The sequence below is a fragment of the Micromesistius poutassou genome (assembly GCF_964030765.1).
Source record: "Micromesistius poutassou genome assembly, chromosome: 11".
NCBI lineage: Eukaryota > Metazoa > Chordata > Actinopteri > Gadiformes > Gadidae > Micromesistius > Micromesistius poutassou.
In genome coordinates, this window is record NC_140281.1 from 5,442,101 (window position 1) to 5,456,300 (window position 14,200).

The window sequence follows — 14,200 nt, forward strand, 5'->3', positions numbered from 1 at the left end:
TAAGTTAGGACCAACACATCTCTCGTCACCTCAGGGAGCCTCAATGGACTCTGTGTTAACTGTTTTGTTAATTGTACTGCAGTTATAAGCCTATTTGCTGGTTCGGAAAACTTGGAGCCTAATTGTTAGAGGTTGTTGTCAATGTTACTCCACTGCAGTGTACAATAGTTGCGTTACATTTCTCGCTGCTTTCCATACCTTGTTCCCTCTGTGTAATTGTGTGACCTGCACGAAAAAAAGATTTGCGTCCGGTTTGCCCTGTCTGGGCTTATTTCCCGATAATGACCGGCGTTCTATACATTATCCCTTACATATTTCATACTGGTCGCATACCCATACTCATTGATTCTGCATTATCCAGTTCCACATTATACACTCCGATGGATGTAGCCTACACGTTAATGAACCTCTCGTTTCTCAGTTTTCGATCCAGGGGTTGATTGCCGGTACTTTGATACACCAGCCAAAGGCCACAGCTGCAGTAACCACGCATGACTGAGTTTACAGCCTGGTTGCGCTCCATTGATCTCAGACCCCTCCCCCCCCATTTCTGTCTTCAACAGAAAGATCTGTAGACCACCGATGCAAAGATGGGTTCTTAGGTCTTTCACCAATACATTTTATTCTATGACCGTTTTCCCTGTCGCTACTGTCCATTAGCATGGACCCGGACAAATCTGCAAGCTCAGGTTTTACTTGCTTACATATGCATCTGGCCTCCTTCCTTTCAGATAGCTTTCCAACAGACATGGCCCGGGTCGGTCCAATTAGAACAGTTTCTCATTCGGGGCGGGTTTGATACCATGACTGCACAGAGCCCGATGGAAGCACCGTAAACAACCAAGATGGCTGACGCTAATGTGACCCACGTTCCATTGCTCTGATTGTTTTCAGTTGATCCAAGTGCTTCCAGAGGTTGGTCTGTGCCAGCTGATAACGTCCCTCGGGTATCAATTAATTGAAGGTTCCAGACTGATACACATTGCAATTGGTCTGGCGATGTCAGGCTTAATGTATACAACACCCTGATGGGAAAACTGGATGAGGAGGCACACTTCTCAAAGTAAAGCTCTCATGTTAGGCCTGTATGTAGTTACACCTATAGTTGCTATGGAGACTGTGGTTAGAAGAAGAGAAGCTGAATGTTGTGGATAGTCTTTATTGGCCACAACGTGTCAGGGTATTAAAAAGGCACAGGACAAACTAAGGCAGTCTAATGGAGAAAGACAAACAAGAGAAAGAAAACAGCAAAATCAGTCGCAAGCCGAGCAGAACATCACAACGGACCTCCTCTAGAGAGACTGACCAGGAGGCCCTGAACGGGAACAAGTGCTATGCAAACATGACCTGGAGAGAATGAGCGGGATGGGTCACCCGTCTTCACTGTAGTGTTTGCACTGTCCGAATGGCATGATGTTTTGGGGTTTCCCCAAAAGGGAAGACATGGGTTCAGAAGAACAGAACACGTGGACAGGTGAACGATGCGGGAACAAGGGTCCACACTTTAGCTCGAAGGGAAACGGGGTCGTGGCTTATATTTTGGGGTTTCCTGTATGACTACCATGCTCTCATATTCTTCCTGCCCCCCCCCTCCCTCAGACCATTGTGGTCAGCTTGTCTATGAGGTCGTCGATGGTGTACACGATCAGCTTGATGTCGTCCTTCTCGGCCATGCGGTGCTGCGCGTGGCGCCGCAGGATCACATCCACGTCGCCGCTGAGCACACGCTCCGCCACCTGCATGGAGACGTGCCAGGGCACGTCCTCGTCTTTCAGGCCGTGCAACAGGCGGATGGGGCAGGTGACCGGGATGGGGCTCTGCAGCACGCGGTGGTTCTCTGCCTCGCGCAGGAACTCCATGTTGAAGCGGTACTCGCCGTCCTCCGAGTGCCGGGTGGGCACTGTCCACACGCCCTTCTCCTCAAACTCTTTGCGCGTCTGGAGGGGGGGGGGGGGGGGGGGGGATCAAAACCAGTCAGTCTAAACCGCATCGTCACTTCACAGCGCCTTTAATCTATTACCCAATGTTTTTCCTCCAAAATATTTACTATAAGACAGATGAGTGTTGTTTTTAATCAATCATCATTCTACTCATTCTGTGCTAAGCCATGTACTGTATCTAGCACTAGAGATGGGTGCTTGCAAACTTTAGGTGTACCATTTATTTGTCATCAAGACCTTTTCATATGCAAACTGTAAAAAGATAAGTACACATGCAGTGGCTGAGCAAAGAGTTCCAACACACCCTTTATAAACCATAAGGATGCCATGGCCAGTGGGAAACCACTCAAATCAATAGTCAGCTACTCCCAGTAAGGCTCCAAGCATGTTTATCTAGCTAACACAAATCAACACTAAACATTAGACATTGAGTGCACAAAGCGGCACTAATTTAAATAAGCCATTATGCAAAATTTACCAAAATGAATAATATTTTCAATTATCTCTATACTTTTTTTCTAATCATGTAATTTTTTTCCTTTTCACAAATCAATTCCTAAGTATGGCCTGCAGTACCTGGGTCCTGCTGGTTTAAAACACTGCTGTAGATGATAAACAACCATAAACCAGAGACCAATATCAATAATAGAGAGACAGTGATAAATAGACAGCCAGTAATTGTTAACGATTAACTAGTTTGTATCGACTGCTGAGATGACAGCTTCCCACCTCCAGAGGAAGAGTGTTGAAGGCTGTGACCAGGTGGTCCGCTGCAGTAGAGATGCCCACGAGGGCTGCGGTCTTCTCTGGCCGGGCGATGGCTGCCAGCAACATCAGCCACCCACCTATACTGGATCCCACCATGATCTACGCAGCAGAGAGAACAACCATACATACAACATGGAGACAATAGCCCAACACTAAACGCATCCTAAAACTCAAGCCAAATGTTTGATGGGTCCTACAAAAGGTCAAAATGAATGTTGAAATTAATCAATAAATGCATAACACGTATGGGGTGGAAAGTGAAAGTTTTCAATATCGAAAATAATGTAAAACAAAATTATGGCTTTGTAACATTCACAACCTTTGTCTGTGATGATCTGGGTTAGGTCATATATCAATTATAAATAGCCCGCACTTCACTGACAGGGAGTCTAACCTGCAGAAAAGGCTAGCTTCAAATAGCAAGGTCTATACATAGAGGCAGAAAAGTATGTGATGCAAAGGTAGCGCATTGGAAAAACTCCTGAAGCAGGTTTGCTGAAAAGAACACCACTGCCATCTACAGGCTATAGGCCCCGTGTACCAGCAGCCCCATTAGACTAGGCCCCCCATCACTACTGATGCTGGGATTTTTTTTCCTAAATAGTAGCATATATCTTTTCCTCACTATTGTCAGACGGACATTTGCCAGACGGACATGTTTACCTGCGGTCCCTCCACCAGCTCGTCCAGGACGTACAGGACGTCTTTCTTCCACGTGCCGATGGTCCCCTCGGTGAACACCCCCTCCGAGGCGCCGTGGCCCGTGTAGTCGAACCTGGAGCAGGAGGAGGACCCAGATCAACATTGTTCAGACTGAAGACACCTACCATGGGGAGTGGGCATGGTAAAAAAGAAGACATCCAGCCGAACCATGGGAAGGGCAATCTCTCTCCATCTGAGGGGCTGATAAATCAATGACTGAACATTACACAGCAGTGGAGCGGGTAATTTAGTGACGAGGGCATAAAGATACAGCTCACTGTCTGCAGCATACCTGTCTGTAACATTAGGACTGCTTTGTATAGTTGTTGTGGCCATAGTGTGCACAATCCCGATATTACGCAAGCTCTCTAGGGAGAATCCAAAGTTGTGAAATAGCTCCCTGTTGTGATAATGAGATAAGGTCCACCACTGTGTTCAGAAAGACTAGTACAGTGATGGGTTTATTAGGACTTTACTTAAGGGTTGTATTGGATTTATCATTATATATCCACTTCTAAAAACCCATGTTTTAACCACGAACCCTTTGGGTTAAGCTCTTCCAACACAAACAACATTTCAACAGTCGCTGAAATAATTTAAGATTTCATCAGGAAATGAAAACAAAATAATTGAAACAACATTGGTTGTTCTTAGTGAGGCCAAGAAATGACTTTGTGGAGGTCCTACGCTCTGACTTCCTTTCCCCTCTCAGAAGCTGAGGGAGGATTTCAAACCCTTTTTGTGGATCACAGGAATAAATAAATGTATTCATTTATTAGCTCACTTTTTAAACTTGCAGTGGATATCTGAAATTAGATAGTGCAATATTATATATAGAACTAGATACCATCATGGAATTAGATTCTGTAACATATCAGCCAGCATTGTGCTGCTGTTGCTAAATTAGCCGTAATGTTGCAGACCCTGGCTTGTCATATTTTGTCTTTAATGTCAAGGTTTTGGTTTGTTCTTAAGTCATATAAAGTGTGCTAATTCATCAGGTATTCTATTGTTTGGGTGCAGACAGAGCGAGGGAGATATCTGATGTCAGATCAAAATGATATGTTGGCATTACCTGAGATAAGCATGTCCCAGTGACTTGCAGAACTCCTCCAGGGCCTCAGCCTTCTGTCCGTTCATGTTTGACCCATACCCGGGCAGGAACACCACCCCCGGGCTCTTCCCCTTCACCCGTCTGTAAGCCAACTTGGGAAGGTCGGGCCGGGTGGCAAACTGAACCGTAGACTTGTGTCTAACACCCGGGATACATTGTACAGGGCTGGGTCCTCCTAGATCGACATTGGATATAAAAGCATACGAAGTTACATGAATATCGTGGTTTGCTTGCTAAAGACACAAAATAAATACCCTTTATAATACCATGTCGATGGTCCAAATAACTTCCAGAATGTTAGCCGAGATCATCTTCAAGGAATGTATATCATATTGGGCAGTCCCTCTCCTCCTAACTAGACTAATTAAAGCAGGAACTGACTACATTCCGCATTTACATGCTGCTCCAGATAGGTTATGAGACCAGGCCTCTGTGTGTGTGTGTGTGTGTGTGTGTGTGTGTGTGTGTGTGTGTGTGTGTGTGTGTGTGTGTGTGTGTGTGTGTGTGTGTGTGTGTGTGTGTGTGTGTGTGTGTGTGAGAGAGAGAGAGAGAGCATGTGCCACACCCCCCCTTGTGTGCGTTTTAAAGCCATAAACACATATAACTTCGCCGAAACAAACACGGCGTACATAATAATGGTCCACAAACCTTCCAAACGCGTGGACAATACAGAAGAGACCCCGCCATTGCTGATGATTTGCGAAAGTCCTCTGCGACAGGATCTCAGCGCCACGGCTGCCATACTGCTTTCCCTCACGCGATCATTGAAACATCGCGAGAACTGAAATAATTCTGGTATCTCAGGTCTGAGAGTGCATGCATGTTATGTATCCCTAAACGTACCAGTGTAGAGTCCAGTCTATGTTGTGCACTCATCATAGTCCAGTCTATGTTGTGCACTCATCATAGTCCTCCAGTCTATGTTGTGCAGAGTCCAGTCTATTTTGTGCTCTCTTCATAGTCCAGTCTATGTTGTGCAGAGTGCAGTCTATGTTTTGCAGAGTCTATGTTTTGCTCTCACCATAGTCTATGTTGGGCAGAGTCCAGTCTATGTTGTGCACTCGTCAACCATCTAACATGTGTTTATATCCCTTAATATAGACAAATAAGCTTAGCCAACCACATGATTTATAACAGTTACATTACATCGAGTGCATTGTATTTTGACTACATGACTACTTTCAGTGGGAAAATACTATACAATAAAGTAGAATTATAATTTCTGCGCCGGTTGAATAATGTATGGAGACGAATACCTAAGACATCACGAGAATCTCCGGTTTCCCAACTCTTCATCACATGATGATATATTTCATCATAACTGCAGGACGACCCGGGCCGTGAGGCGAACAGGCATTTCAGAACAACGAAGCATAAACCCTAGTATATACAAATAATACTTGGTAATAAATACCCTAGAATGTAATGCAATCATGCATTAAATACCAATTATAACACCATATCGATTGTCCAAATAACTTCCAAAATGTTAGCAATGCAATTTAACATTCAATGATATGCATTAAATATTCTATGCAATACATTTTATGCATTAAATATGCTTAATCGTGTGGCGGTGAGTGCGATGCTCTGTGTGTAACATGACTCAGAGCGTCACCGGCGGAAGGTCACGGAGCAGAGAGCCCGACGGAAGCGGGACTCAAAGCCTCTCCGCCATTGTGGAACATGGTATAGGAGATCTCAGTAAAGCACTACTCGGTTTTACGTTAGCGTTAGACCACGTAGCTTCTCCCGACGCGTTCGGACCCGCTGAGAACACACGGTCGGCCATCGGAGCACGGTAAAGCCCCTCGCTGCTGCCAGCTCCGACGACGGGCGGAGAACCGGAGAACGAGCCGCTACCGAGCCGCCGGAGAGCCGAGCCGCGCTAGGGAAACACCGTAGCGCCCAGCAGGATACACCGGGGACAGGCGGAGCAGCGATCGGGTTTGGTTCCTGGAGGATGTCCGCTACAACAGTCGACCCGGTTTGTGTCTTTTCCTTTTGAATGCTGTTCCGAATGTGATGTGTGACAAACGCAACTTTGTCAACACTTTGATGGGCTAACCTGGTTGAGCCTGCTTCCACAAGGCATGCCGGATCACAGGTCTTTGATATGTGATAGCTGTTAGCTGAGTGTAGGCCGACCTGCAGACCGCCGACCAGCCCCGGCCGTAGTCGGTCCCCGGGTCCTCCACTGCGGTACATGGACTGGATGTCAGGTCGACGTCTGGTCCTAATGCAGAGCCAGATGTAGATGTGATATTTAGGAGACGGTGGAGCACTAACACCCCGAGTGGTGGGCCAGTGGCCACTACGTTAAAGGATATCATCGTGGGTTGTAATTCATATTTTTGTATTCTAACATCCCTTTTACTGTTCTGGCCAATTTCAGAGACCGAAGGGACAAGGAAATAAAGGTATTGTGATTTAGAATATATCGTGTTTTTTTTAAATTCAAAAATAATAATCGTTACTCTCTACTTTTTCCAAGTAGCCTATACAACTAAAATTTTCCATTTCTGTCATTAAGTCCTGATAATGTTTAGCCACACTAATATAACCAATGTAAGATTAACAATAACGCTGTTGTTTACTAGCGCCTTTAAGTGAACTGTGTGACCAGATGCATGGGGGGTGATGGTGATGATGCTGTCATATATTGTAGTGATGGCTATCTGATGAGCTAAATGCCTGTGTTTACATCTAGTGCAAAACGGATCAATGCATCAAAAGGATGGTGTGAACGATGATGACTTTGAGCCATACCTAAGTGGTCAGACAAATCAGGTAATAAATACCAGAAAAGACCCCCTAGGGTTTTACAGAGAGATGCAAGCCTTTAACTTGTTGCCAGTGTGGTGTTCGGCGCTCTGCTAATAACTATTTTTACCCCAGTTTTTTTCTATTCTTGTCATGTGGGTGGCTGACAACCATGGAATTATTCCCACAGAAATCAAAGTGTTCCAAGCCAAGAATTATATGGCTATGTTCCATTTCCAAGTAGCACTTGGTCTCACATTGTTCTCATAAACATGGCTGAATCAACCAACTCAGCCATGTATAGTGGCTACTGGTTTAATACATTGGAGATCTAATCTGTAACTAATGTCCCAATCAAGACAATTAACTCAACGGGTTCCTCTCCCCCACAGAGCAACAATTACCCTCCAATGTCCGACCCTTACATGCCTAGCTACTATGCTCCCTCCATCGGCTTCCCCTACTCCCTGGGAGAGGCCGCCTGGTCCACCGCCGGGGACCCGCCCATGCCCTACCTCACCACCTACGGCCAGATGAGCAACGGTGAACCCCACTACATCCCCGACGGCGTGTTCGGCCAGCCGGGCGCCCTGGGCAACACGCCCCCTTTCCTCGGCCAGCACGGCTTCAACTTCTTCCCGGGTAGCGCAGACTTCTCCACCTGGGGCACCAGTGTGTCGCAGGGCCAGTCCACGCAGCAGAGCTCAGTGTACAGCAACAGCTACGGCTATGCCCCCAGCTCCCTGGGCCGGGCCATCGCTGACGGCCAGGCGGGCTTCAGCAGTGACACGCAGCTGAGCAAGGTGCCTGTGCTGAACAGCATGGAGCAGGGCATGGCGGGGCTGAAGCTGGGCGCCGACATGGGGGCGGCCGTCACCAAGACCGTGGGCTCCCCGCTGGCCGCCGCTGCTGGCATGAGCAGCATGGCGGCCAACGCCATCCCCCAGTCCGTCAGCTCCTCCGTGCCCAAGCCCGCCTCCTGGGCCGCCATCGCCAGGAAGCCGGCCAAGCCCCAGCCCAAGGTCAAACCCAAAGCCAACATGGGGATGGGCTGTGGTGCGGCCATCCCCCCTCCCCCCATCAAGCACAACATGAACATTGGCACCTGGGACGATAAGGGCCCCCTGGGAAAGGCCCCGATGGCCCAGGCCATGATGCCCCCCCAGACCATGGTGCAGCAGCCCCTCATGGCCCAGCACCAGCCATTGCTGCAGAACCCTCTGCCCCCCCAGCACCCCCATCAGCACCAACATCAGCACCAGCATCAACACCAACACCAGGCCTACCACCTCCAGTCTCTACAGTCCCCCCAGCACCCCCAGGCTCTGCCCCCCGGTCCTCCCCACTCCCACCCCCATCCTCACTCCCATCCCCACTCCCACCCCCACGCCCACCTCTCCTCCCAAGCCGGCCCGCCACAGGCCCTCCATCAGCACCACCCACAGCAGCACCACCCACAGCAGCACATCCCACAGCAGCACCACCCACAGCAGCAGCAGCAGCAGCAGCAGCAGCAGCAGCAGCATCATCAGCAGCAGCATCAGCAGCAGCAGCATCATCAGCAGCAGCAGCAGCAGCATCATCAGCAGCAGCAGGGCCCCCCCCCGAACCGCTGGGTGGCCCCCAGAAACCGGGGTGCCACGTTCAACCAGGGCCCCGGGGCGGAGGGCTTCGCCGGCATGGGCGGTGTGGCTATGAGTGCCCCCCCTTGCTCCAGCGGAGAAGTGCACCCAGTGCTGGAGAAACTGCGCACGCTCAACAACTACAACCCCAAAGACTTTGACTGGAGCCTGAAGAACGGCCGTGTGTTTATCATCAAGAGCTACTCGGAGGACGACATCCACCGCTCCATCAAGTACTCCATCTGGTGCAGCACGGAGCACGGCAACAAGCGCCTGGACGGGGCCTACCGCTCGCTGGGTGGCAAGGGGCCCCTCTACCTGTTGTTCAGCGTCAACGGTAGTGGCCACTTCTGCGGCGTGGCAGAGATGCGCTCGGCCGTGGACTACAACGCCTACGCCGGCGTGTGGTCGCAGGACAAGTGGAAGGGAAAGTTCGAGGTGCGGTGGGTGTTCGTCAAGGACGTGCCCAACAACCAGCTGCGACACATCCGCCTGGAGAACAATGACAACAAGCCGGTGACCAACTCCAGGGACACACAGGAAGTGCCTCTGGAGAAGGCCAAACAGGTGCTTAAAATTATCGCCACCTTCAAGCATACCACCTCAATCTTTGATGACTTTGCACACTACGAGAGTCGCCAGGAGGAAGAGGAGGCTCTGAGGAGGGTGAGGAGCACGCATGCACACACGTGCACAAACACACGCGCACACAACTAACAAGTCCTCCCCACACTGTGAAGGTGGTATGCATGTTAAGGATCGCACCGTAACAATTAAAAGCCTCTACCCGGGCCATTATGACTGACCCTAGACAAACTATGCCTGTAATCATTGGATCTTGTTACACCTGTTCCTACAGCGTTAACAAGTGCAGCCGGTGGCGCTGGCTGCATGAATGGTGTAGTAGTACAACTGGGAGTAGCCGCGGGCCCGTCAGCATATTTGCTACTACATCACTCATCACTGAAAAAGCACGTCCATAATGTCTTGTCGTCGGCCATCTTGTGCTATGGAGGGTTAGACACGGGGATTGACACAGGTTTTTTTTTCTGATATAAGCCACATTCCTGGCATTCCTGCTCTCAGACAAAAGGCAGAGGTGGGCTCTGCTGGTGGCTCTCCGAGCCGCGTGGTCTCTCTCTTCCTCTGGTCGTCTGAGTCTCTCCCTCCCTCCTGCGGTCCTCAGGTCCGGCTCCGACTGCTTTATTAGTCAGTTTCAGTGTACGGCCTCTCCTTCCACTCGAAGAACGCCACTCTGAGGCCTTTCATTGGCTGACAGATCAGCTTGGGGTCCCTCCTAAGGAGCACACGGCCCCAACCTGCCCCCCTGCTTAATAACGCCTCGGCCCTCATGGGATCATGTAGCCCCTCCGGTAGATATTAAGCATTCATAGAGCCGGCGCAGAGAGCCAGGGAACCATGATGCAAGTTAGTGACAATAACACTGTGGGTGCTTTAATTTACGCTGGCTGTTATAAACGTGCAGGACGCTGGGATGCAACACGAGACCAGCTACTTTGGCTAACTCCTTATTGTGTTTCCATTTTAGTGTAGTGGAAGAAATCCCACAATCTGTCCTTCTTTTGCCCCTCTGGGCCCCTTCCTCCTTGCTCTCCCCCCTAGCCTCCAGATATCTCTCCAGCGGGTGTGTATTGACTACTCGCTGCTGACCTTGTTAATATGCGCTAGGTTATTTTCTCATAAATATTTCAAGTCAGTGTTTTCAGCGCTCTGAAAACAAAGCTGTCAGTGGACAGGCTGTTTTCGTTGCGGCTGGTTTCATACCTGCTCTTGTAGCCTTGACCTCCTACATGACAACAGCAGGGCCCTGCCCAGCTCAGACCCCCGCCCACCCCATCCCACCTGGACTGACAAGGTTAATTGTCCCTGACTTGTTATGCCTGTCCTTCTGGCACAGGCAGTGCAGTCGTAGCAAGACTGGTTGCCTAAGATGTAGCCTCTCCGAGTGATAGACACATGGTAGTACCCTCTGACCCTCGTTCTGGAGAGGTTTTCTTACATATATTCTCTCCTTTTATATAAACCATATGTCCCCCTTGTAGTTAGGAAGTTAGTCAGCAAGTTAGCATGCCTGCTCATACTTCGTAAGTTAGCATGTCTGCTCGTGGTCGGTAAGGTGGCATAAATCCATTGGTGGCTATTAAGTTAGCATATGTCCCCTTTTGGGTTGACCTTGATCCACTGGCGGTTAGCATAGTTCCCCCAGTGGTTAGCAAGTTGGCATATATGCACTAGTAGAGAATATTGGCGTTATTCACCTAGCAGTCATCCTTGTTCTAAACGCAAGCTGGGTGACGTTAAGAACCAAGATGGCTGCTAGGTGACTGAGGCTCATGGTTAGCAAATAATGGAAGGAGAAGTTGTGGGTGCCCTCCTGGTTATCTCCTCTACAGGTGATGGCTGCCTGCCCCCCACACTTCAGGCTGATCATTATCAAGAGAGGATCACATTCTGGAAAAAATGGATGGAAAGAATGCAGAAAGTGAATGCAGATTCACAAATGGAGGAACTTGAACACAAAATTATTTGTCATTATCACAACCACAATGACATGATCCACAGTGGTTCTCAAAGAGAGCCCAGTTCCACCTCACAAACGATGTATTCTACTTAAGAGTGGCTGCTGATGTCAGTGATCTCAACCCATTAGGATGGTTTCCTTCTCTGTATTTTCCAAACCTTTGTGGATAGTAAATGACACTGTAGCGGTGAGGAGATGTAGCTGCAGCCTATGTTAATCTGGGGGTGAGGAGATGTGTCGAAGGACAAGAAGTCTCTGTGTTCTTGTACAGACGAAGCTGTTGGCCTGTTGGCACACAAGTGTCTTCGCACTTTCTCCTATTTTCTTTTTTTCTCCATTTCTTTCTGATAGCCTTTGAGCAGTATATTTCTAAACACACTAGTGTAATGAGGGAGTTCTCCAAGTTAAGGAGCGGTTACAGCATCTGATGAAGAGCTCAACAAAGTCAAGATGAAAGGGTTATTTTATACAAATGGATGACCCTTAAAAAAACAGTAAATGCAACTAATAAACTTTGTTTAGACATCCAGCCTATAACAACCTATCTCCTGTGGTTCTATGTGCTGTAACTGTCGAGGGTCCAACAAAATGATAGTTGGTAGTCACTATACATGTTGTGATTGTTAGCATGGCTAATGCACACAGAAGGGAGCATACAAGATCGCTTCCCATGACCAAAAGATGAGGTTGAAGCAGAGGATACAATCCCTGGACATGAACCTTTTTCAACTGCTATTTCATGTTTTATTTGACTGTCACTGGAATGCCATCCACTAATCATCTGCTCGCCTCTCTCCTCTCTCTCTCCTCTCTCTCTCCTTTCTCCTAGGAGCGGAACCGGAATAAACAGTAACCTTCAAGCTGGACGCTCTCTACTAGAACTGCAACTCATTATGGACGTAGGACCTTATATAATTCGCCCGACCGTAACGGAGGGCGGGCTTTCACGATCTTTCGCTCTGTCTGTCTGTCTCCCTCCCTCTTTCTTTCTGTCTCCCTCCCTCACTCTCTCTGTTTCCCTACCTCACTCTCTCTCCCTCCATCTCTGTCTCCCTTCTTCTGTCTCTGTCTCCCTTCTTCTGTCTCTGTCTCTGTCTCTCTGTTTCCCTATACCCCCCTGTCTCTCTCCCTCTCTGCCCCTCTCTCTCTGTCTTCATATGTGCTTTTTGATGGCCATGTGTCTGAACACCACCGTGAATGGACTCATGTGAGATTTGAGCGGTGCATCGAATAGCTCCGTGTCTCTTCTTCTACCCCCCCCCCCCCCCCCCCCCCCCACTGTCCCACTAAGAAGAAAACTTTTTAACCCCCCCCCCACACACACACACACACACACACACACACACACACACACACACACACACACACACGTTAGGTTGTTTGTCTCTAAAGCACTTTTTTTTGTTTTCAGTTGGGTCATCATTAATAACCTCTCAAATTACCCCCTTAATTTCTCTAACTTTGTCTTCTTATCTTCTTTACTTATATTTGTGATTAACTGACTAACCAAGCGTAGTCAGAACATTTCGCTAGAGTTATTTGTATTATTTTTTTTTCTTCTTCGTTTTATTAATGCCTCAAAAAAATTTAAGTCTGGGATGCTATTGGTGAAGTGAATCTTCTATGGAAGGGATTTAAGATGACCTGTCTAAATAAAGCCTACTTGAATCTGTCTTCAGCTGTCTGCTTCTTCCTGCTTCAGAGGCTGCGCTTGATTGACAGGTGGATCGGACAATCAGTAATACACCCCTCCTGAATAAGGCTAAACATCCAATGTGCTCTCCCTCTCTGTTTGATCTGTTCCTGTGAACAAACGGTTACGCTATGAGCTGGTTAGCACTAGCCAATGCATATCTCTTTGGTACATTTTGTTTTCCCTTTTCCTGCTCTTGTGATTCTGTCACTAAAGTGAGTCCCAGGTCTCGTGGTCTGCTGTTCAATGTACTGTAACGCGATAAATCAGACACTGCTGTCCCTGAACCACACTAGCACTTTTTGGAACACACACACACACACACACACACACACACACACACACACACACACACACACACACACACACACACACACACACACACACACACACACACACACACACACACACACACACACACTGGCTCTTGGAGGAGGGGAAAGGAGGTAGTTAGTCTGGTATCCAACTCTAAAAATGACCTATCTTTTCATGTATGCATTCAAACCACCGTAAAATAATATAAATTGTTGTGAATATTTTACCATGTGGAAGATTTGAAATAAACCTGAGTGGTCCATAGACAGGCCCCCCGCCTCTGCCTCGGGCTAGCGTGACACTAGAGGGTCTAGCCAACTAGCTGTAGCCACAAACAGCTACATGTGGTATTTACTCTTCCTTTGATTACATTAATTGCCCCCTGAAAACAATTAGGCCTCAGTATCAAAGACATGTGTGAGCGTGATGAAGGGCCTTGGCATTTCCTGTTTTCACACAGGTCTGAACAGGACCGGGTGGGTGACTGGCGACAGACAGAATATGGCTTTTGACTGCCAGCTGCTTGTTATTTTGTGACATTAATAAATGGACAATGATCTACATTAAAATATGAATGACTTCTAAGCATATTAGTAAATGATTTGAGTGTTGAGTTTTAATTTGTACGCTATATACTGCATTAAATACTTTCAATATATGTATACAAACTCAAAAGATTTCAAAGGTTGCTTAACTTATGAAGACAAAAGGAGAAGCATATCAAGCATTTCCTAAAATGAT

At 48.0% G+C, this 14,200-nt stretch overlaps 2 protein-coding genes across 2 annotated transcripts; one reads left to right on the forward strand and one right to left on the reverse strand.

Annotated features, from left to right (window-relative positions):
• Positions 1–1,143: 1,143 nt before the first annotated feature.
• abhd10b (abhydrolase domain containing 10, depalmitoylase b) lies at positions 1,144–5,288 on the reverse strand. The gene is made up of 5 exons (XM_084475000.1): positions 5,173–5,288; positions 4,486–4,699; positions 3,372–3,483; positions 2,670–2,807; positions 1,144–1,937 (listed from the first exon to the last, which is right to left on the reverse strand). The coding sequence occupies exons 1-5, from the start codon at positions 5,264–5,266 to the stop codon at positions 1,596–1,598; spliced, it is 900 nt and encodes a 299-aa protein (XP_084331126.1). The 5' UTR covers positions 5,267–5,288; the 3' UTR covers positions 1,144–1,595.
• Positions 5,289–6,183: 895 nt separating this feature from the next.
• Positions 6,184–13,460, forward strand: ythdf3 (YTH N6-methyladenosine RNA binding protein F3). Its single transcript, XM_084475530.1, has 5 exons — positions 6,184–6,511; positions 6,920–6,944; positions 7,235–7,314; positions 7,680–9,575; positions 12,281–13,460. The coding sequence occupies exons 1-5, from the start codon at positions 6,488–6,490 to the stop codon at positions 12,302–12,304; spliced, it is 2,049 nt and encodes a 682-aa protein (XP_084331656.1). The 5' UTR covers positions 6,184–6,487; the 3' UTR covers positions 12,305–13,460.
• The last annotated feature ends 740 nt before the right edge of the window (positions 13,461–14,200 follow it).